The sequence below is a fragment of the Lepidochelys kempii genome, chromosome 9, assembly GCF_965140285.1.
Source record: "Lepidochelys kempii isolate rLepKem1 chromosome 9, rLepKem1.hap1, whole genome shotgun sequence".
Taxonomy (NCBI): domain Eukaryota; kingdom Metazoa; phylum Chordata; order Testudines; family Cheloniidae; genus Lepidochelys; species Lepidochelys kempii.
In genome coordinates, this window is record NC_136388.1 from 3,900,817 (window position 1) to 3,925,404 (window position 24,588).

At 47.9% G+C, this 24,588-nt stretch overlaps 1 protein-coding gene and 1 long non-coding RNA gene across 3 annotated transcripts in view; one reads left to right on the plus strand and one right to left on the minus strand.

The window, feature by feature from the left end:
* Nucleotides 1-10,308: 10,308 nt before the first annotated feature.
* LOC140917051 (uncharacterized) lies at nt 10,309-18,545 on the minus strand. The gene is made up of 5 exons (XR_012160702.2): nt 18,429-18,545; nt 14,129-14,357; nt 13,885-13,922; nt 13,425-13,684; nt 10,309-10,674 (listed from the first exon to the last, which is right to left on the minus strand). It is a non-coding gene; the product is annotated as an uncharacterized LOC140917051 (long non-coding RNA).
* A 37-nt stretch (nt 18,546-18,582) lies between these two features.
* P3H2 (prolyl 3-hydroxylase 2) overlaps nt 18,583-24,588 on the plus strand; it is a 123,297-nt gene continuing 117,291 nt past the window's right edge. The window contains exon 1 of one of the 2 annotated variants that reach the window (XM_073359044.2): nt 18,583-19,237. In XM_073359044.2, the coding sequence (XP_073215145.2) occupies nt 18,797-19,237 (441 nt within the window). In that variant the 5' untranslated portion in view covers nt 18,583-18,796. The remainder of the gene's footprint in view (nt 19,238-24,588) is intronic. The other variant, XR_012160700.2, reaches the window with a different exon arrangement.

Consider the following 24,588-nt stretch of genomic DNA (forward strand, 5'->3'; position numbering starts at 1 on the left):
CGAATTACCCTGACAGGCCGCATGCGGCCCATGGGCCGCAGGTTGCCCGCACTGATGTAGATCGTTTGCAATGTCTCATGTGACTGAATAGTCCACTCCGAGATTTGCACGATCTTTGGCAGTTATTGCAAATGTCTGTATGTTGGCTGTGAGCTGCTTGCTTCCTACAGGCTCTTTTCTCCTCAAGCTTCTGGGGGCCAGCTTCTGTCATGGACTTTGATACCCTGATGGAGACGATGGTGCCGCTTGTTACGGATCACTTGCCAAGATTTCCCACTGGTCAGGATCAATTCCAAATTCCTTCATATCTTGCTTGCATGTGTCTTTATAGCGAAGCTTGGGACGTCCTATTGTTCTTGTTCCCTCTGATAGCTCCCCGTATAGCATGTCCTTGGGCATGCGTCCGTCTTCCAGCCTAGTCAGATGGCCCAGCCAACGCTGTCACAGTTGGTAAATTTGCCCTTTGAAGAACCTCTGCGTTAGTGACTTTATCCTGCCATTTAGTGTTGAGTATGCGGCGTACACAACGTAGGTGGAAACTGTTTAACCTTTTCTCCTGATGAGCATAAGTTGTCCATGTTTCCCCACCAGACATGAGAGTGCTGAGGATGCAAGCTTGGTACACTAACATTTTGGCCTTGAGCTTTGAGTTGTCCCATGCTCTTTTAGTTAGCCTGCTAAAGATGGTGGCAGCCTTTCTAATGCGAACATTTAGTTCTTCATCCAGTGAGAGGTTTGTGGTTACTGTAGAACCTAAATAGCTGAACTTTTGGACTACTTCTAGCTGATTTGTATTTAAGGTAACTGAAGGATCTTGTGGAACCCCTTGTCCTAATACAACTGTTTTCTTGATGCTGATGATGAGAGCAAATGCCTCACAGACAATTGAAAGGCGGTCCATGAGTTCTTGTAGTAGAGCTTCATCTCACTACTAAGTGTAGCAGGAAAAATTTTAGCAAAAGTCATCTTAGTGTGCCTACAACAGCCGGCAAATCTTGTCTACCCTGAATCACAGTACAGATTCAGGGCTGGAAGATCAACTACAGACATGATATTTTCTCTGCAAAAACTCCAAGAAAAGTGCAGAGAGCAAAACCGACCATTGTACATCACCTTTGTGGACCTAGCCAAAGCATTCGACATAGTCAGTAGAGCAATACTAGAAAAGACAGGATGCCCACCAACCTTGTTAAGTCTTATACGTTCATTCCACAGCAACATGAGAGCAACTGTCCAGTTTGACGGGTCCACTTCGGACAGCTTTGAGATGAAAAGCGGAGTGGAGCAAGGATGTGTTCTTGCCCCTACACTCTTTGGAATCTTCTGCTCAGTACTCTTGAACTGTGTGTTTAAGGACATGAAAGATGGAGTGTATCTCTACTCAAGATCAGATGGGAAATGCTTCAACCTGTCCCGACTTAAGTCAAAGACCAAAGTCAAAAAGGTGCTAATTAGGGAACTACTAGGTTGCTGGTGCAAAGCTAACCTAGATCAGCAGGGCCAACAAGCTATTGCCTTCTGATGACTGACTTGAAACCTGAATGAATTGCATTTGCTGGTTTCAGCTCAGTTCCCAATAGACAAATGTCCTTGATCAAAAACCACCATCACAATATGCAGCCTTGGGCACCAACTGACTTTGATGGGGATTTTGCCTGAGCAAGGACTGCAGTTTCAGCAGGAAGGCCAAGGTTTAAATGCATCACGGAGACCACTCTCCCTTTCCACTCTCAGGCTTTGTTTACACTTGGAAAAACCAGGAGCCACGATTTTCTACGGGCTGTAGCAACAGCCAAAGCTGTAGTGCAGACAGGCTCAGGCATCTGTACCAAGGAGTCCTCGAAACTTACATTGCAGCTTCCACAATTGCTACCATTGCTGCAGCTACACCAGTCAGCACCGGGGAAGAGTCATGGGTCCCAATTTTGCCAGTGAAGATGCCACCTTAGATGTACTCCCTCTAACACAGGCATTGGGCATATTGGCCACCAAGCATGGTGGAAACATACATGACCACTGCCTCTGTTATTGCTACGGGCAAAAGGGGAACTTCAGACTTCAGGGCTGCCCCTGCAGCCCTTGTCAAAAGCCTTGAAATCCCAATGGGTTAGTCAAAAGGATGTATTGTTTGAAAAGCTGGTTTTAATTCATAGCAGCACTAACTCACTCAGCACGAGGCAGCTGCGGATTAGAAAGCAGCTGTAGTTAACAATCCTCTCAGATGCTGCACAGGGCCATCATCGCCAGCCAGCCAGTTGTTAATCCCTAGGAAGTGCCCTACGCCCTGCTCATAAATGCTCAGAAGACCTTTGCTGTGAAATGCTCACCAGCCAGTTGAATGGCTGCCATTTGGAGCAACGCTCTCGGCTTATAACAATTGAAACTGCTTAAAAAGAGAAATATTCTGCCCAGCTAACCATTTGAGCCCAGTTTCACAGAGCCCTTTTCAAATGAATAACAGAGACAGAACCTCCTTAGAGATCCCTGCACCGCGATAAAGGATTTCACATAACTCTTTTCCCATTGCTACCTCTTCTCTCATTAATAACTGTCCCCACGTGAGCCAGCATCAGAATCAAGCCGGTTCCGGAGCCATTGTGAGTTGATGGATTTACACAGTGAAAGATCATTGCAATCCTTTGTTCTTTCTCCCGCTAGGTATGTGTTCTGAAAGCCACCTTTGGCCCGGCATACCAGAAAACCTCACTCCCAACCCCAAGTACCAGCAGTGAGACTTGCTTGCTGCTCCCTAATGAGATTGCAGGGATCACACAAGCAACCACATGCTATAATTCCTAGCCTCTGAGAGAGCCTTTGTGAGGGGGAGCTCTAAAAGCAGCTCTGTCTTTTTATTGTTTTTATAAGAAGTTGCATTCCAATAAGTAGTAAATTAAGAAAGCCAGAGGTCCTGCTACTGTCCCCAGCAATCCTCTCCCCTTTCCCACTTTGTGCCCCTTTCTGGACATGTCCCAAAGCTTATACAATTTGGCAAAATCTATAAGGGATACTAACTGTGCTCTATTTTTGGTCACTATTTTAAGGTCAAGTCCTGCTCCCCCAACATCCACACACTGCCAAGTAGGGTTCGAGAGAAACTGATGAGGTTCTGCTGCACAGACCAGAGGAGTCACCCCACCAGGTCCGTTTGCTTGAATGGCACTATGCTGATCACACCAGTCTCAACTGGGGGGGTCTTGCCCTGGAGAGGGGTGTGGTCCAGCTGACAGGCCACTGCAGTGGCATTTAGGAGAGCTGCATTCTAGTTCCTCCTCTGCCACTGACCTACTGAGTGACGTTGGGCAAATCACTTTGTATCTTTGGTTCCTAGACACCCTCAGTATACTTAGATTGTAAGATCTTTGGGGCAAGGTGTTTCTCTCACTCTGTGTGTACAGTGCCCAGCACAACGGGGTCCTGATCCCAGCTGAGGCCTCTAGGTGCTACTGTAATACTGATATTGCAGTCGGTTGCCATGAAATTGGTTTTGATGGCACATTGTATCACCTTAGATTGGAACAATATGTTAAGAGCAGAGAGAGACCCCTCAGGAAGTAAGGGATAGTTTCTGATCTCAGGTACCCAGATGTAAATCTGGAGTCACCCAACTGAAGACACTGAAGTCACTCCAAATTCACCTGGCGGTAACTGAGATAAGAATTTGGCCTGAACACTTCATGCAGTTGTTTCCAGAAATAAGCATCAAGGGGCTTGAGTCTCCTTTCACTCATACCAGTGTAAAGCCAGAGTAAATTCATTGGCTTCACTGAAGTGACTCTGGATTTACTCCAGTTTAACTGAGAGCAGAATTTGGCCACAAGGGAAGAAAAAAACAAAAAGAGAAAAAACATGTGTGTATATTGGCAGAATTGTGTAAGCAGAGTCAGAATGAACTCTACCCTGACATCTGGTGGTGAGCTGTGGAAAAGGACTTCAGGGGCTGATCTCGTTTGCATGGACACACCCACCCTACCTAGCATGATGGACTGCTTGCCCAAATGGTCACTTTGGCTGCTGTGGGATCCCCAGTCTCTTTGTTATTGGGACAGGAGTAATAAAGTGTTGTTATCCTGGTTAAATGAATCAAGGACAGTAGAATGGTACTTGACATTTTATGATGGAGGGACTCGCCCTCAACTAAGGAGCACTCGCTAGGCAAGGGACATGGTTACCAAAACCCAGTGAACTAAGAGACTGGGGATAGGTATGTGTACTTGGTAGGGTGAGCCCTAAAGACTACTTTGACCTTCTTCCTCTCCGCTGTGTAATAACAGAGCTAATTTTGGCTTCGTTAAGAGTCTTGTCACATGCTGGAAAGCTAAAATCAGGATACCTAGATCAAAGCATTAGACCTACTTTGGACTAGTGGTATGCCAGCACTGAAGCTTCCCCTACTGTCAGCTAAAAATCGCTGAAGTTGCTGAGAGCTGTGTTAAGTACGGGGGGGTGCCTGAAGACAAGTTGGTGAGCGGACAGCAGGATGGCTAGCACGGGGAGCAGAGTGGATAGCCAGGCGGCTGGCAGAGAGGAGCGGCCAGCAGGACAGCTGGTGGAGAGGCATGGCTGGCATTGAAGACTGCAGCAGAACCCCCATGGAGAGGAGTGGCACTCGGCCATCGACCTGAGCAGCGGAGCATGTAAGATGCCCCCCATACCTCCCTTCACTTCCACCCAGGCTGGGAGGTAAACTCTGCAGATGAACTTCTGAACTCTGGGGGGCTGCACTGACCAAGGACAGAAACTGTGTGTCGGGGGGTGACTATTGGGTTGCTGGACCCTGAGGGGAAAAGGACACTGCCAAACTTACTTGTGGGTGTGTCTTTTGCTCATGGTTGGTGTTATGAATCTTGTTTGTGGTGTTTCCCCAACATAATGCCGCATTGTTTCCCTCCTTTATTAAGAGGCTTTTGCTACACTCAGACTCTGTGCTTGCGAGAGGGGAAGTATTGCCTCTTAGAGGCGCCCAGAGGGGTGGTATGTAATTGTCCCCGGTCACTGGGTGGGGGCTCGAGCCGGTTTTGCATTGTGTTATTGAAACGGAACCGCTAGATACTGAACCCGGCCCTTGTTGCTGCCAACTCTGACGGGCAGAAGGGTTACAATTGTTTCCAAACAGGATGTGCTCCATGAGGTGTCAGTGGCTCTACAAACACTCGATATCATTTGGCTGCCATCCATCCATCCCAGAAGGCTGATGAGCCTTTCACTCCTCCCCTCCATGAGGCTATTTGTTCCCTGGGGTGACAGGAGGAGCTCTGAGTAGTACATTCAGATGCCAAAGCCATGTGCCCCAAGCTTACCAAGACAGGTCTATTCCTTTCTGAAACTGACAGCACCAGGTCACCACCAGAGCCTCAGGTCTGGCTGAGCCATGCATATCACAGAACTGAGGTGGGCAGGGGTGGTTTCATGCCCATCTTCATTCCTAGGCACACCTCTTCCTGCCCCTGCCCTTCCCCCTATGCTGCATGGGCAGGTGTTATAGAGGAACTTGTGGGGGACTCCCCAGTTGCCTGTTTCCAGCTGCTTTGTAATGCCTAAGCAGTGCAGAACAACCAGGTTCAGAGGGCTACGAATCTGTGGTTGATACCCTTGGACTCCCTGAAAACAGAGGTTCAAATCCAGGTAAGATTCACTTGGCCCTTCATCCTTCCAGAGTAGAAATACTTGGCCTCGTTCCCCTCACACCAGCGTAGGCAGGCCATTCATCCAGTTTTAAGCTGGACACTCCTGTTTTGTCCCCTGTCCAGACAAAACTGGATGTGATTTTGTCCTGTATCATGCATGGAGGATGCCACTTTGAAGAGCACACTGCTCCACCTCTGCCGGCATGAGCTCGCATACATCATGCATGTGTGATCACACCAGCAGGGGTGAGGCAGCCTGCTCTTCAAAATGGCATCCTCCATGCAGCATGCCCTTGCACACATAGTACACGTGAGGTCAAGCCAGGAGGGGCGGGGTCATGCAGGTGGGGACTGGCCCACATTGTTCCTGGAGGTAACTGGAGATGTGTCAATGGCCACCCCCCAGTGTAATTTGACTGGTTTCTGTGGGCGTACTCCTGAATTACACCAATGTGAGAGGGGAATCGGACCCATTGAGTTCTTGGCAGTTTACTGTCTATTGAATAAGACCTTAAAAATGTTGGCCCTGTCTGTTCTCCCCATGGCACTTTCCTTCAGGACAGAAGTTAGCCCTGCTGTCCTTGGTGGGTTAAAGTTTCCTCTTTTCCCACATCTGAGCAGTGTATTATATGTTTGCTGTCTGCCTAGTAGCTGTAGAGAAATTATTCTTGTATATATACAGTTTGAAGAGTATTTTGGGATCCTTTAGGATGAACATTAGTTGCTATATAAAAGAAGCATCTTACTGAAAAAAAATGTTTCTGCCAAATTCATTTAACAATTTGTTTATCCTTACGTTTTCTTTGTGTCCTCCTGAGCCTTCCTCTGCACATGTACAGTAAGTCCAATGACCCGTCTCAGCCTGACTTTGCCATAGTAAAGATTTTGTTTCTGCCCTGGATTGATCTTTCCATCTTGTATTAGAGGATATAATTATTATGGTCACAGAACAAACACAGAGAAGTTAGATGAAAACATACAATACTCTTGCTGGAAGTCTGAAGTAACACTACTTTATTTCTTAAAATTCAGAAAGATAACACACAAGAACCCCAAAACAGAGAGAGACAAAACAGGCTGCTCCCTAAAACAGAGAAGCACAATTCACTGCACCTTATTCTAGTCTAGACATTCTGCCTGCTGACTGACTGACTGCTAGCCTTGCCAGGCCCAGATCATACATTTCCCTACTGAGTTCCTTGGCCTGCAAGCAGGACCAGGAAAAAAAAACCCTGAGCATTTAAAGCAGGGGTGGGCAAACTTTTGGGCCCGAGTCCACATCTGGGTATCCAAATTGTATGGCGGGCCATGAATGCTCACGAAATTGGTGTTGGGGTACAGGAGGGGGTGAGGGCTCTGGGATGGGGACAGAAATGAGGAGTTCAGGGTGTGGGAGGCGGCTCGAGGCTTGGGCAGGGGGTTGGGGCATGGGGGCGGGGGTGAGGGATCCATCTGGGGCTGTGGGCTCTGGGGTGGGGCTGGGGATGAGGGGTTTGCGGTGTAGGAGAGTGCTCTGGGCTGGGACTGAGGGGTTTGGAGGGTGGGAGTGGGGATCGGGGCAGGGGTGCAGAGGTGCAGAGGTGTGTGTGATGGCTGTGGCTGGGGGTACAGGCTCTGGGGTGGGGCTGGGGATGAGGGATTTGGGGTGCAGGAGGGTGCTCCGGGCTGTGACTGAGGGGTTCGGAGGGCGGGAGAGGGATCAGGACTGTGGCAGGGGGTTGGGGTGCAGGAGGAGGTCAGGGGTGCAGGTGCTGGGTAGCGCTTACCTAAAGCAGCTCCCAGAAGCAAAGGCACCAGCAGGCAGCTCTGCACACCACCCCGTCCATTGGCTGCGGTTCCCGGCCAATAGGAGCTGTGGGGGCAGCGCTTGGGGTGGGAGCAGCATGTGGAATGGAGGCCCCTGGCTGCCTCTATGAGTAGGAGCCAGAGAGGGGTCATGCTGCTGCTTTCTGGAGCTGTGCGAAGCGGCCCCCAACCCTGCTCCCTGGCTGGAGCACCGGAGCAGGGCAAGCCCCAGGCTCCTCTCCCCAGTAGGAGCTCATCTGTAGTTTGCCCATCCCTGATTTAAAGTGACAGTTTACATTTTCATAGGCCATAATAATCACAAAGAGCCACTGAGTATTGTACCTCTTAGCTGTAGATCATTTTTCTTATATTTTTTATTATTGCAAAGTAGTAATCCAAAAATAAGGATTTATTTATTTTGGTAGATTTGTTAGAACTGTAGTAATTGGAAGAATGCTGAATCTTGACACAAAAATTTTAGGAAACATAAGACATGTTAAATAAATGAACTCATCTTTTCTAGTTTCTCTCCTCTATTTTCATAGAATCATAATTAAAACCAGGAAAGACCTACTGTATTAGATCATTTCCCCTCCCACTTTTTGTCTGTCTTGGCTATTTGGACTATAAGATTCTGATCTGGGACCTCTGTCATACTGCTAATAATAAGCATTTAATCCATCGGTCTCCAGTGCATTGTTCTCTAAAGTACATTATCTAATGCATGTCTAAATTATTTTTAGATTTCCCAAGTGATGGGGTTCTCACTGCTGCCTCCGGGAAACCTAACTGAATAGGTCTCACTGATAGGAAGTTTTCCCTAATATTGGGCTTAAATTTCCCTTATATTCTTTCTGGGTCTTTCATATTTTAAATGTCCCTTTTTCCTCCCACAATCAAAGTGGGATCTAAATCCAGTCGAGAGTTGTGCTGGGAAAGGAAATACTTGCTTTATTTACTAGTCTTCCACTGTTGGGTAATTTGGGGATAAGGGTCGATAGATAAAAGCCTTGCTCTTTTCAGGGTGTGTTTTGGAGTGGAATTTGGAGTCTATTTTAATTGGCTCAGGCGACCCGCAGGTTTCACATGATCTTATTTTTAAACACTGTTTAATTGATGAAGGGCATTTTGGGACAGGACCAAAAGTGACAAAGTTAAAGACAAAGATAATAAATGCACCATGGCAACAGAAATATGAGAAAATGTACAGGAAAAAAAGAAGCCAAATTAAAAACAAACCGGGCCACATTTAGTCTTGGTGTAAGTTTGTTGACTTCCCTTTCAGGGATGGGTTTGGCCCATTAAACATTCACACCCAGATATACAAACTGATTCAAAACAAACCTCAAGATGTTTCTGAGTATCTTCACCTACTGTCTCATCCCCAGTGCACTAGCAAGGCCTTATTTTCATGGACAATGAGTTGCTCCCATGTGAATCATAGAAGTGAAGGAGTGAAAGGAACCTCAGTAGGTCATCTCGTCCCATCCCCTGCACTCAGGGCAACACAATCCATCCATTTATGAGCTTCCTTGTTTTCCCTCTTTTGGCCAATGTATCCTTGCAGTACACAACCCGTATAGCGTATTACCTCCCTAACAACTTTAACTTGGTGCTAAAATGTAATATCCATTTTATGCCCTGAAGAACAACCTGAAAGCTCCTCTCTCTCACTGACAGCAGTTGGTCCAATAAAAGATATTACCTCCCCCACCAAGTCTCTCCAATATCCACTTTATATTTGTTTGTTCAATATGACCCTGTATGACCTACTCCTGGCCCTTGACTTGTCACTGATAATAACACTTAGTGCTTTGAAGTCAATGGGGCTTTCCTGATTACATCCCCAGAAGATCTGCTCCGTAGATATCAAATCGTGTTACAAAGATACATGAGCAGTATCATCTCCACTTTACAGATCAGGAAACTGAGGAATCCTTGGTCATTCAGTAAATGAGAAACCGAATTGGGACTAAAAGTTTGGTCTCCTTATACCCAGTCTGGTCACTTAGCTACGGTACTATACTGACATGTGGAATCATAGACTTTAAGGTTAGAAGGGGCCATTATGATCGTCTAGTCTGACATCCTGCATAACGCAGGCCACAGAATCTCACCCACCCACTCCTGTTACAAACCCCTAACCTAAGTCTGAGCTACTGAAGTCCTCAACTCATGATTTAAAGACTTCAAGGTGCAGAGAATCCTCCAGCAAGTGACCCGTGCCCCATGCTGTAGAGGAAGGCGAAAAAACCCCAGGGCCTCTGCCAATCTGCCCTGGAGGAAAATTCCTTCCCGACCCCAAATATGGTGATCAGCTAAACCCAGAGCATGTGGGCAAGACACACCAGCCAGACTCCCAGGAAAGAATTCTCTGTAGTAACTCAGATCCCATCCCATCACAGGCCATTGGGTATATTTACAGCTAATAGTCAAAGATCAATTAATTGCCAAAATTAGGCTATCCCATCATACCATCCCCTCCAAAAAATTATCAAACTTAGTCCTGAAGCCAGATATGTCTTTTGCCCCCACTGCTTCCCTTGGAAGACTGTTCCAGAACTTCACTCCTCTAATGGTTAGAAACCTTCATCTAATTTCAAGTCTAAACTTCCTGATGCCCAGTTTATATCCATTTGTTCTTGTGTCCACATTGGTACTGAGCTTAAATAATTCCTCTCCCTCCCTGGTATTTATCTCTCTGATATATTTATAGAGAGCAATCATGTTCTAACTCCCTTTGATCACCCACATTTCAGGGAAATCTCAAATAAGGATTTGTTTTTCTTGAATCACTACTTTGTTGCCATAGACACAAGTAGACTCCCTTCCCCCCACCCCCACGTCAGGCACGCATGTTTTTTCTCTGTCTCTGCCCAAACTCCCTCAAGTTTCTCATGCATATCTCTGAGGCAGTGATTCAGTTCTGAATCTTGTCCCAGAACCATCTCTGTGTTTTATGACAGTTCCAACCTGCCTTCCAGAATCTGTTGCCTATAGAACAACTGCTTGGAGTTAGTGACCTCCTGAAATGGTAGCTCCTTCTTTAACGTATTGATTTCTTCCCCCCCATTGTCTTGGCCTTTGGCCTATCTCCTGAGCAATGGGCAATGTTTTGGGGCATGGGGAGCATTAGCATGAGAAGACACGGATGAGGCAGATCAACCAAAGTACACTGTGAAATCAGTTGGTTCCTGCGCATTATCCACAGTGATGAAGGAGATCTCTCTGTTGCTGTGGGAAGCCAACTGTAGTCAGGTTCACTCTGTGGTTAAAGACAAAGACAGCAGGACAGAAATTTGTGTGAATCCAGGCAAAAGCTTGTACTGCCCAATAGTGGAACATGACTAGAGCATACGCAGCAGCTGCTGGTTGTTGTGGCCACTACCCTTGATTCAAGCCCCAGCAGGGACAGATCCCACCCAAACTCACCCAGGCCAACAGTAACCAGATGTGATTGTTTCCATTTGCATGCATCCAGGGGTACTGGAACAATCTGTACAGTGGAGGTGCTGAGAGCCATTGAACCAAACTGTATACCCTGTATCTGATGGAAACCACTTCAAGCCAGGGGCTACTGCCGCACCCCCAGCACCCCTAGTTCTATGCATGCATCGGCGTGTCTTATACGTGCTGTGCTACCCTATTGTAGGGGATAAACTCTTAGGTGCTCATGGTGAAATCCTACGTCACCAAGCATAAAGCGAGAGGAATCTGGCTTTTTGAGAGTTACAGTGGAGGGACTGGGGCTAACACCACAGTTCCTCTGAGCCACTTGGGCAGGAGTTTAGGCCACTGGCTCTATGGTCGTGCAAATACCACAAGCCCCTTGCAGGCCACATAAGAGGGACCCATTGCATGGCTGCTGGTCCCTCCTCCCCCTCCCTTAGAGGAGGAGCGATGGAGGGCTTGATGCTGTGGTGGGCCTTGGATAATCCCAACCCACCTGTGTGAATTTCATCCTTCGCGCATTGCCAAAACAGAGCTCACTTACTGGCCTCTCACTCCATTCCACTGAACAGACTAACCGGGGCCTTGCCGAAATCAACCCCTAACTCAATGGTGTAGATCACACTCTCACAAACGTACAGCCTGAGCCAGTGTGTGCATGTTTGTGCATATATACGCTTTGGGCTAAACTCGTCCCTTTTGTAATGCTGCTGATGTCAGTGGCATTACACTAGGGATACATTTGGCCCTTTGTGTACAGAATACAACCAAAAAGATAGATAACTGTAGCTAACAGCTTTAGTACAGACAAAAGTTATACAATGAAACCATTCAAGAGCCTCATTAACTCTGGACTATGTATTGAATATATCTGTACCACATGAGTCCAGGAATATATTTTTGCTGTTCCTAGTATCATGTAAGTTTTTTCTGTTAGTTTCTGCAACTTTCTTTAAGTCTGTAAAGCGTTCTGTGACACTAAGGTAGGAAAGGTGCTATGTAAAATGTAGTTTAATTATTTGTTAGCATTAGTAATTGTTAGCACAATAAGTAGCGTGGTGTTTCGGAGTTATTTTAAATCCGTGCTCAAAGACATAGGCAGCTGGCCAACCCCTCCCAGTCACTAGTGAGCCTGTGGTTATGTACTTTGTATGTACTTGTTAAACTTTATTTTTATTAGTTTTTAATTTATAACTGCACTGCAGTCCAAGTTTCTACATAAGCAAAGTGTGCAGGCATTTGGCATTTAATAAAGTTATACAACTGTCTGCACATGGAAACACAGAGAAGCCTCTTATTCATGTTGTTGTTTACTATTAATTATCTATATCTCTATTGCTATCGATATATGGATATATAATTTGTTCCGTGCCAACAGTGTGGTTGATACTGTACAATTCTATTCTCTTGTGTGTAATTTCTTATGTCCGATCCATGCCCCGGGTATCTGAGCACTGCACAGAGCTTGCAGTCGAGATCTAGACACACCCACACTAGCTCCATCACAGCTAGTGCGTCACAAATAGAAATGCAGCTGTTGCGGCGCAAGTGGTGGCTAAGGCTAGCCCCCCTGAGAATGACCCCCCCGTCCAAGGCCCTAGCTGCACACTTGGGGTCGGTAACCCCTCGTACTTCCACGGCTGAACTCCTGTTTTTAGCTATTGGAGCTAGCACAGGTATGTCTACTTGAGCTGGATATTACCCAAAAACACGTCATCAGAAAAGAGGGGAACCCTGGGAGATTCAGAGGAGGGAACAACCCAGAGCTGGCTTTGTTTCTTACTAGGGTATCTTGGGAAGAATTTGGAAGGGGAGAGGATGGTTACTTTGCAAAGTGAGATCTATATGTTAATGCCGCCCTCTTAGCCAACATACCAGGGATTGAACCATGAACTTCCAGAGCTAAAAGCATAAATGACTACAGCTTGAGCTAACAAATCATATCCTCTGTGGATTGAACACAGAGGGGACCTGTAACACACACTTGCCGGTGGGTTACATATGCATACAGGGCAGCCCAGGCACAGGGATGGGAATGGGAGCAATAAATAGAACATGGTCTCATGACTGGCATTGTTAGTGGAACGCAGAGGGTGGGGAAGATGGGTTAAGGGACAACGTCTGAGATTTATACCAGAACAGAGTTGTGTAGGATCTCAAAGGTGAGGACAAGCAGTTTAGATTTGAAATTGTAGGTGGAGGGAAACAAGCGGAAGGGTACAAGGAGCGGGTAGCATGTTCAGACGGACAAGCAAGGAAGCTAAGTTAAACAGGCAAGCTTTAGACAGACTGGAAAGGGTGACATAGGAAGCTGGAGAAGAGATGGCTGTAGTAATTAAGATGAGCAGGGCTTGAACAAGTGTTCAGCTGTCAGGACAGAGAGGAAGTGTCAGGTTCTTGATCGTGTATGTTGTGGAGGAGCAAATGCAGTATTTGATCATGGCCTGCATCTCAAGGGAGAAGGAGAAGTTGACGATGACTCCCAGGGTGACAATGAGGTGTTGTCAGCAGCAACAGAGGAAGGCAGAAGTGAACAGGGCTTGGGAGGAAGAATAAGGAGCTCACCTTAACCAAGGTGAACTTGAGTTGTTGGTGGGGCATCCAGAATGCTACGTCAGAGAGGCTGGAATGCAGGACTGGACAGAGGGAGATGGGTCAGATGTGGAGGAGTAATTTATGAGTCATCAGCAAAGAGATGATAGCTAAACCCACAGGAGTAGATGATGCGGCGTTCTCATCCCTGCTTTTAATGCCATGATGCACCCTGTATTTTCACCTCCATCCCCTCCTGATCTTTTGCAACATGTCATTTTATTGATTTCCTTCTGAGTAAAACAAAGGATACAGAATTAGCGAGAGAGAAGTCATCTTACTGTTCCCTCCCATGCCAATGGTTCTCCCCCTTAGGGGTCTCCAGGGCTTTGATTAGTCTAATTCTAAATGACTCAAGGGGTGAGTTTTCCATAAAAAGATATTCCTAATCTGGACCGCATTTATTTTTGCATTTTGTAAGCTTTGTATTCACCTTGCCTTCATCCATCCATCTTCACCATCACCATTCCTCTGAATACAAAGGGAATTATGATTACAGATAGGTATATGCCACAGAAATCAGATGTTGATTCAGGGCTAGATCCTCAGCTATTGTAAATCAGAAGAGATCCCGTGACTTCAAAAAAGCTACAGTGATGTACCCTAGCTGAGGATCAAGCCACTGCAGTTTAGAAGTATCAGAGCTTACCTGTTGGTTTGAACCTATCTCTACTTACGGTTAATGGCTGCGCAGCTTTGAGTGTTTGATTTAGGATTTGCAACGTTCAGTTGTGAATTAAGGTGAATAATCAGGTCAAAAACTGCTAATGAAAACAGAAGGGGAGCTTGACACATGGATCCAGATAAATAAGTTCTACTTAAAATGCATTCTTTGGGGAAAGTTCTTCTTCTGTCATGTTGCCAAATCATCGGGGGGTGTATTTGGGAGGGGAGCTTCTGATGAATCTGTTCATGTAAGAAAAAAAAAACTTTCAAAACAACCTCGCAGGAGCCAGGATCAGCAGCTGCTGAACGCGGGTCGAGTTGTTGCATATTTAGTATTCCTTTCATTAAAGGCTTGAAAGCTGTCTCGGGCATCTTGGGGCCTGGTTACAAATTATGATGATAATTAACTGATATTGGTATTGCTGGAACTAAGGGTGGGATCCTGTTCTTCCTCATTCATACATGTCTTCTGGTCATACAGTGATGTAACTCTGTGGATGGAGCAACGCTGGTGTAAATCTGGTGTGAGATCAGAATCAGGCCCATTCAATGACTAAGGTGACAGGACACGGCTCTAAAATAAGACCTTGTGCCTAAGAACCCTTTTGATTGTTTCAAAAAGATTTTTCTGAAAAGAACATCTGGCTTAGAAAAGGTAACACACTAAAAGAAAACATTTCATTTCACTTCACTCTCTTCCATTCGTTCAGGCTCTGCATTCCTTCCTATTCATGGCCTCAATGCTGACCATGTGCTGTGAGTACTGGTGTAATTGACTTGGGAATAGAGGAAGAAATCAAATACAGCCTACTGATTCTGACTTGTGCCTCTCAGGAGATACAGCCAAGGAGTGGGGGGGCTTTACTCCATCTTTGCACCCCTTTGATTCTGGGACCAATTTGACTCCCAGCATATACTAGAGCAGCCTCATATGCTGTGACTCAGAGATGCTCAGACAAGTATATTGCCCCTGCGTCCACCCATCTTCTCAATATTTCACTACAGACGGGTCGTGCATGGTGTCTGCCAAAAGCTAAGAACTAGCTGATCCTCGTAGTTATTGCAAGATGTTTATATGGGGAATAGTTTGTGAGAGACGTAAAATGTAGACTATTAGGTCTTCAAACTGTTGAAGTGAAACTTGTCCCCTGAGGCAAGGCGGGTCCCAGGGCTAACTCAATCAACTCCAAGAACTGTTGCCAGCCCTGGAGCCAGCCCTAAGTTTACTGTCTGAACCAGGTGCAGGTTTGAGGATTTACAAAGACAAATACAAAATCTGTGAATAGGAGACCCCCGGGGTGGAGGTGGGGTTGGGGGAGAAACAATTGTCTGTAACTGTATTAGAGAAGAGGAAAGGGTACAAGATTTTTTCCATTATGGAGGAGATGCTGCCAGTGGGACTATCTGATGAAAGGCAGATCCCAGCTTCCTGGCCTGGACAAGCACTGTAAGGACTGACCATAGGGTGAAAAACACAGGAAACTAACTTGCTAGTAAATAGATAAGCTATCAACTGTGTTTTATGGGTTTTTTTTTTTTTTTTACCTGTAACCCTATGTTTCCAAACCTTTTAACTTGCTTTTATTTGAATCTCTATCTCAAGCTCTGTTAAACAAACTTTAATTTGGTTTTACAGTAGACACATCTAGGTGCCTTGTGCTAAGGAGAGGCTTGAACTGAGGTGAAACCAGCGAACAGGGGTTGGAGTCCAGAAGATAAGGACTGAGCACTCCAGTGTAACAAAGTGGGGCGTAGCGTGTGCTGGGAAAGGATTGAGTCCTGTACAGCCTGCAGCAGAGTGCTTTTGTTGCCAGCAGTTGAGGAGGGTTTATTCTGGTGGGCACAGACAATGCTCCCTCCTGTTGTGAGCAGGTGGGAAAGAGTCACCCTGAACACCTGGGTTAGCCCACAAAGCCCTTGGTTAACCCCAAGGGAGCATTCAGCAGACCAGAATACCCAGGGCACAATGCATTCCAGCTGTACCCTTTCCCACTCCTATTAAACTAAACTGTAACCCTTTTATATAATAGAAACCATTTCAAGCCAGGAGGTGCAGGTGCAGGTGTGTGAGGAATCAGGATCTGGGGGTTGGGATGGCAGCACCATCACTTCCTCTAGCTGTTTTGGGATCGGCCAAAACTATTTTTGTCAAATACACTGATAGTTTTCAATTGCACTTTTTGTCAAATAAACTATTTGTAGTGAAAGTAGGACAAGAAGTGACTGATTTAATCTGCAGTGAGAGCTTTAGCTTAGATATTAGGAAAAACATTCTAACTATAAAGGTCGTTAAGTTCTGGAATGGGCTTCCAAGGGAGGTTGTGGAATCCCTATCGCAGGAGGCTTTTAAGAAGCGGTTGGACAGGCACCTGCCAGGGCTGGTCTAGGTTTACTTCCATGATTATTATTAAACATTTACATTTCAGCAGCGATCAGTTTGGTGGGCCCATTGTGCGAGGTGCTTTATAAACACATAATCAATAATGAGCCCTGCCCCAAAGAGCTGACAGTCTGAAACTGAATGAGATCCTGGGTTTCTAAAAAAAGGTTCCAACAGACTTTTGCCCAGTCCGCCCTGTGCAGTGAAAGCTTCTTTCCCCCACATCAACAAAACTTCTTTTAAAAACTTTTTTGCTGTCAAGGATTCAACAATATGAGTTGAAATTACAGTTAGATTTCCCCCCCCCCCCAGTGTACAGTGCGATTTTTGAATGTTTCATTGAGCTGCATTTGCCAAATACTTCATTGCAAGAATGAGAAGCTTGAACAGAAAATACCGCCTTAAAATGAATCCAAAATGACTAATATTTTGGCAGAGCAGGTGCTGTAGCTTTGGAAGAGGGAACCCTGAAGAGAGAGACCTACACACAGCTGGGAGATGAGGAGGATGCTTCACAGACCTCTCCATTCTGGCTCACTGTGCCCATCCCTGATGATTTATTTGCAAAATTCCTAGAGGTTGGAGGCTTGTGTAGGTGGGAAGGGGGACAGAGAAGCCAGAGACTCAATCCTTTTGTGACACTCTTCAGCAGACTGAAGAGTGTCACAAAATATTTAGCAAATAGTTAGGCAACCACAGGGAAGTCGAGGGAGCAGGAGAGAGGAAAATACATTGCCTGCAGCTGGGAAGTGTTTTTTTTTTTTTTTTTTTTTAATGTTACAGCCATGAAGCAGATCATTTAAGAGGGACTTCCTTGCCTTCTCAACCCCCACCACACCAAACACTGCCCCTCCCAGGCCTGCTAGCTGGGGCATGTAGCTAGAAATCTGTACACAAACTGGGCTTCCTTCCCACAGCACTTATTCATTATCTTCTATCCCCCTAACTCCCCCAGCTCAGCCCGCTCTGACCTATCTTCCCAGGACCCAATGCCTTAAAGGCATCAGAGCGACCCCAGTTTCTTTGCACCAGAGGGGACAGGCTGCAGAGGGGTACTTCTGCAACAAATTGAGGAGACTTTTTGGATTTATGACGAGTCCCTCTCCCCCCCACAACCTAGTCATCAGTTTTCTCCACTTGTGCAGACTGTGAGCTCACTGGGGCAAGGAGGGTCTTTATCTATATCTACACAGCACCTAGCACAGTGGGGCTCTGACCCTCAGCGGGGGCTTTAAATGCTGCTGAACATCTCTTCTTGGGTCGGCTCAGTAGTGACCGGGGCTTGAATGAAGTTCGTGCACCACTTAGGGGGACCCGATGGCAAGGGCGGGCAGTAGGCACCTGTATGAGAGGAAGCCCCGAATCTCAGGACTCTAAAATCGGGACATCTGGTCACCCTGGCGCCACCTCCTATCCGGTAGCAGCTTCATGGCTTCCTTCATAGAATCATAGAATATCAGGGTTGGAAGGGACCCCAGAAGGTCATCTAGTCCAACCCCCTGCTCAAAGCAGGACCAATCCCCAATTAAATCATCCCAGCCAGGGCTTTGTCAAGCCTGACCTTAAAAACCTCTAAGGAAGGAGATTCCACCACCTCCCTAGGTAGGTCCCTCCATCTTTAAACCTTTCTGTTCTGTTCTGCCCTAGAACCGAACACACCAAACACGGGGATGGCTACTGGCACCTCGTCGGCACTGCCTGAAAGACAACTCGCTGCTTGGCCGGCGACGTGAATTAGAGCCACAGATGGGGCTGGGGCAGCGGCGGGGGGCGTTCGTCCTTGCTCAGCTGCAGCCGGATGATCTAGTGTGGGCGGCTGCGGGGCCCGATCCAGCTGCCCCTGAAGCCGGCTGGGGGCCCCGCCAGTGGCAGGAGCTGCAGGCTCCCCATTCCCTCCCGTTTGGAAAGGGGCTCGGGCGCGCTGCACTGACCCGGGCCGGCGCTGAGCTCCCGGCTGAGCGCGACCCTGCCCGGCCCCAGCCCCCGGCGGTTCCGATTCCCAGGGCGGAGCCCGCGGCAGTCGGGCTACGCCGCTGCCCGCCCCGCTCCGGAGCAGGAGGGGGGCGTGTGACCCAGCGCGGGTGCCTTTAAGAGCTGCCGGCTGGTGGCCGAGCCCGGGGTGGAGTTTCACGCCCGGGCGGCCGAGCGAGGAGCAGGCGGCGAGCCGGGGAGGTCCCCGAGCAGCACATGGAGCCGGAGCCCAGCCCCGCGGCTTCAGCCTAGGGAGCCCCGCTTGCACCCGGCCCCCGCCTGCCTCTGCCCCGGGGAGCCCCGCCCGGCCGCCCCCAGCGCAGCGCGGATGGCCCCCGGCTGGCGCAGCCGGCTCTGGGGGGCTCTGCTGCTGCCGCTGCTGGGCCAGGCCGCCGGGGGCCCCGCGGAGCCCCCGCCCCAGCCCCCGCCGCCCTTCGACGCGCTCTTCGCCCGCGGCGTGGAGGCGTGTGACGGCGGCGACTACGCGGGCGCGGTGCGCTGGCTGGAGCGGGCGCTGAGCAGCCACCGGCAGCTGCGGGAGGCGCGGCTGCGCTGCGGGCTGGACTGCCGGGAGCCCCCGGGGCGGCTCGGGCCGGGCGCCGGCGGGGACCTGCCCTTCTTCGGCTCCGTGCTGCGCCGGGCGCGCTGCCTGCGGGAGTGCGAGGGGCGCCGGCTGGGGGCCGCCTCCCGGCACCGCGCCAGCGAGGAGGTGCGGGCCGACTTCCAGCGCCGGGTGCCCTACAGCTACCTGCAGCGGGCCTACATCCAGGTGAGAGCCGGGCCCCGCATCTCTCTCCTCCCCCGGCGTCCGCCCGCGGCCCCCAGCTATCCACCCCCAGCTTCCTTCCACCCCTCCACCATCCACCCCCACATCTCTTCATACAGGGCGTCCTACACCAACTTGTAATGGGTGTACTCCCAGGTGAGAGCTGGCCCTGGCCAGCCCTCTCCACTCTCCATCCGTTCTCCTTCCCACCCTCCCCCCATCCATCTACTTGTAGCAGATGTATATCCAGGTGACAGAGATGCCAGCCATCTCTCCATCCAGTCACTTGTCTTTCTGTTAATTCCCTTCATCCCTGTCTGTCTTCCTCATTCCTTCTACCCATCCCCTTAGCATCTGGGGCCAGATCTTTAAAGGCATATGTGTTTATGAAATCGGTCTGAGTTTGATTCCTCGGTGCTGTTGAAAATCCTACTAGGCACCTATCTGCTTCCTTACGGTGTCTAAATACCTTTAAAATCTGGCACCTGGAGCCATATGTCTACCTGTGGTGGCATGCATCAGGTGAGACTGAGGCAGCCATCCATTCATCAGGCTCAGGGTGCCCTGTGAAAACAGCTTCAGCAGGTGTGAACCCAAGTCAGGAACTAGCCAGTCCATCCATTCCCCATCCACCCCTTCTTCTGTCTCCCCACCCAGCCATTCACCTGTCTCTACAGTCCCTATCCATCTCATTGGTAACACTATGTACAATGAAGCAAAAATAATGAATGATGTAGGGGAGAGATGAGCCAATGTGAAACCCAAGTGTTTGGCCCCCTAAAGCCTAAGGAAAATTGAAACCCATGGTATTCGAAGGTACTGATAAGTTGGTCCTGGACAATTATCTATGCTAAGACATTAGTTTGTGTCCTGAATTACTATGGTTTATGTCACTTACATTCCGTCTCCTGTTCTTTGGTGGCTGAGGACTCTCAAACTCAGTACATCATTAAAGCATCCATGTTCTTTCCTCCTAATGAAAGTTTAAAGGGGACTGGGTTAGGGTTGAAAATGACTTGCCTTACGAGGAATGTTTTAAGGAAAACTCAGCAACTGTGAAGTTATGGTACAAGAGGCTTTTTCATTTTAATGCAGCAGTACCTTAAACCCCTGTCACTTCAGTGACACCTCCTTTCTCTGTCCCTGTGCATGTAGCAAGAGGATACATGATTTCTATTATCATATTGTATCTGCCTCTTGTCTATTTTTTGTGGTATGAAATACTTTACAGTAGAATCAATGTTTTTGTAGCCTCTGAAATCCTGCTGATCTGCCCCTCGTCCAGATAATTGTTCCCAAATCATCACTGTTTACTCTTCATGAAGACTGTGTTGTCTTTAATGAACTTGCCGTGGGCAGAAAATCTCCTGGACAGCTGAGGTTGGCTCTCCTTTTTTTTTTTTTTTTTTTTTTTTTTAATTCAAGGCTGATGCTGTATTTGCTGAGCCACTGGGTACCTGAAAGAAATTGACATTTTATGGCTAACAGTATAGAGACTCTTTGGGAAATTATTCTGTGCCAAGCTGAAAATGTAAAACATTGCTGGGACGTTCCCTCTGGACTTTTCCTTATTTAATTGACACAAGGTTGTAGTCGCTAAAGGCGGGTATTAAGTGGAGATCTGCCCTTTCCAATGTAGAGCATGGCTTGGTGGTGGCGATTCTGCGGCAATCCACCAAAGCCAAATGGAGAAGCAAATGTCAGTACTGAAAGCATAAACGCTTGTAATGTATTAACTAAACAGCGACAGAAAGTGGGTGACAATCATCAGTCCCTGTGATTAAGGACCCACTGAAAATCATAGCTGCATTTTGTGCTTTGCTTCCTGTTCTGTAATGTCTTAGTTTGAGGTCTTTGCAATCCACAGGGCTGGAAATGCAAAGGAAAGGATTTACAGGAAGTTAAGAAACCCAGTGTGCATAATATGCAGCTCTAGAACGAAATACCACTGGAGAAACAGGGTTATAGTCTGGTCCAAATTCTGGTGTCATTGAAGCCAGAAGAACTTCCTGCAGTGAGCTCTTCGTGGGTGGATGCCTTCACCTATGTGGAGCTCCACTCAAGTCACCTTCCTGAGAAATATGCAGTTTCAACCTTTCTCCTGCTGAGAAGCAAATCCAGTGAAGTTAACGGGGTTGCCTGTGGGTTCAGGGGTCTACCTGCATAGAGTTCACAGAAGGATATGGATTGAACCTATTATGTCTGGCTCCCTTTCAGCAAAATTACTCCATGCTTTAGGGTCTTTTTTTGTGTTTGCTAAATAAGGGCTGCCTTCTATTCCTGCTTCTGCCATCCGAGTCAGTTTTCCTCATTTAAAGGGATACAGTGAACTTGAGAACTACTCCATTTCAAAAAGATGAGCTGAAAGAAGATTCAGATATTCCACAGCAATCTCTGAGCCCCCCTGCCAATGTTTGTGATTTTACAGACCCCAGAGCTTATGGCCTAGATCCTCAAAGGTATTGAGGGGTCTAACTCGCATTGAAATCACTGGACGTTTAGGGGTCTGAAACCTTTTAAGAATCTGAGCCTGTATTCCTTCTCAAAGCATGTCTATCCCCACCTAATGTAACTGTGGATGTTCTCATTAGCTGTATAAATGTTTGGGTTTCAGACACTGCCTCTGGGGATTTTTTTTTTTTTTTTTTTTTTTTTACTACAGCTATTTTAATTGGAAGTTTTAAAAATCATTTAATGGAAACCTTTCTTCTGATCTCAGGTTTTTCTGCCTTGGCCTCCAGTGAGCCACTCAGTTTAGCACCTTTCTTGCTTAACAAAACCATCAGTGGAGTATCTGCTAGCTGGAAGAATTTCTCTCCATAACGATGTATCAGGATAGGCCCTCTAAGGTGCAGAGACTGATCCAGGTCGCTTGTGCAAGACTGGATTTGCCTGAGTTGTACTGACCACGAGTCCTGGACGTATGTGTACTGAGAGCCAAATTCTCTTTCTGTGCCAAGTCTGAGTAAACGGGTTTGGCAAATTTCCCCAGGGCATGGGATACACCCCCGCCCACCCCACTAAAACCTGAAGTTGAGGGGGGGGGAAGTTTGAGGCAGAGAGGAGGCTGGGAAAAGGGTTGATGCATTAGAGCACAACTCACCCCAGCTCTGTCCACCCACACACAGTCCTGTCCAATGCAGCAGACGGACACGGCTGGGGTGTGCAGAACTCCCTCCCCTAATAGCCCCTCTGCACACAGGTTCTGCTGGCTGCTGAGACTTGCACACCTCTCTAGGGAGGGGGCAGGGGAAGGCTTCATTTCTGTTCTGGCAACTGCTGTTTGCAACCCTGTTATCTGTTCGTTCACTTTAGCAAGAAGGGCCTTAAGTTCCAGACTTGCCAAGCACCTGCGGCTGCCAGCGACTTCCGGCTTTACGAGTACAACTCACATTGCACTTGTATGTATGCCGTGTAGTTGTAGCCCTGTCGGTCCCAGGATATTAGAGACACAAGACGGGTGAGGGAATGTCTGTTATTGGACCAGCTTCTGCTGGTGAAAGAGGCCAGCGTTGGAGCCATACAGAGATGAAGCAGAGCTCTGTGTGGCTCGAAAGCTCGTGTCTCTCACCATCAGAAGTTGGTCCAACAACAGATATTCCCTCACCGCCTTGTCTCTCGAATTGCACTTGAATGACATCTGGCGAGAGAGGCAGGCCGACTGTGACACCCTTCTTCCTCCCCCCGCCCCACCCTAGGTCTCTCTCGTACTTGGCATTTGCATTCCCAGCTCCTTTGTGCCTTTGCGGAGAAGGGTTTATTGGTGGTGGTTGTTGTAATGGACCTGCTGCCTAAACACGTTGCAGACCTTCTGGAGATCCAAGCAGTGTCTTGCTTTTGCTGCTCCTCTCGAAACCAAAGAGGAAATGAGATTAGGTTAAACATCCCACTGTGTACCCTGGACAATTCCTTCCCGTCACTCTGCCAGGAGTGGGTGGGTCACTGGCTGCTGGGTATTTCCATAGATTCCCTTGTGTGGTTGGACGGCAGGATTTGATGTCATTTGCATTTTTAGAGGGAACGAACTGTATGGAATGTGCTTTCTCCATCCCACTCCTAGTGACCTCTCACTTGCTTGTTTAGTTCTCAGGAGGGGAGGGGAATGAACCCTTTGATGGTAATGACAAAACAGAATAAATCAAAAATATAAGGCTTTGCACTTGTACGGTGCTTTACAAAATATGGTGCTGTATAAATACAAACTCATCCACACACTAGCCCTGTAAATCAGGGAAGGCAACTGCTATTATCCCTGCCTTGCAGATGGGGAAACTGAGTCAGAGGGCCAAATGTTCATCTCACATGGCTGTAGCTCTACAGTAATTCCTTTGGGTCAGCACCAGTAAACGTGTGATTCGAATGATACTCAGAGGGCCTCAGTTACAATGGGGTAGCTCCATTACACCATTGTGAGAGCAGAATCTGGCCCAATAATCAATGTCACTTGTCCAAGTCCCTGTAGTGAGTCTGTGGAAGAGCTGGGTTTAGAAACTGAGGCTTTCTGGTGCCCCGTGCTACTTGCTACGCTATCCTGGCCAATTCACTGGAGTACCTTGCCTCTGTCTTTTTAAATATGCGCGGCAAACGCCCCTGCAATGATAGGTGGGGTTTTCTAGGTTCATGGATGATACCGTATAACCCTGTTGGACCATAACCCACAAGCAGATCAGCCTTTAACTCTATGGCAGTTGAGGTAAGGGGGGAAATTCTGGCTTTCGGTAACCCATAAAGGCTTAAAAACGAAACACAATCAAATTCCTGCACAAAATGTTGATACAAGGAAGCATGCCCCAGGCCTGAGCGAACTCCTGCCTGATTCAGAACTGATTGAAGTCAGCTGAAAGCCTCTCATTGGTTTGGGTGGACTTTGGATCAGGGCCCTAGTGCGGGATCTATTTCAGACGTTTGGCCAAGCACCCCAAAGTTCAGATGTGCCCCCTGACCTTCTTTGGAACCACTGAGCTGGAAACCTCCCATGCTCATGCTTCCCCAAGAGATCTCCAGTGTTTCCAGTTGGGCCAGAAATACCCCAGGGACGGCCAGAGACGGCCGTTGCCAGGTGGGCCAGTGTTTGGGAGAACGAATAAGCATAGAGAATGGGGAGGGGGGAGGGGGAGAGGCACTAATGGGAATAAAAGAAGATTTCTAGCCCCTGGAGAAGAGAAGGGTCTGTAGTGTATTCCCAAACGCCCATCTCGTCAGCAGAAGATGCTATATGTTGAACGGTCTGTACTTCTGTTACATACAGGCTGACCTGTCTATTACAGGACATACGGGCTGCTGTCCTTTGAGAGCCTGCTAGGCTTTGGTAGGAGGGGTTTGGGGGATCACTGGTGCTGTTTGCCCTCTGGACT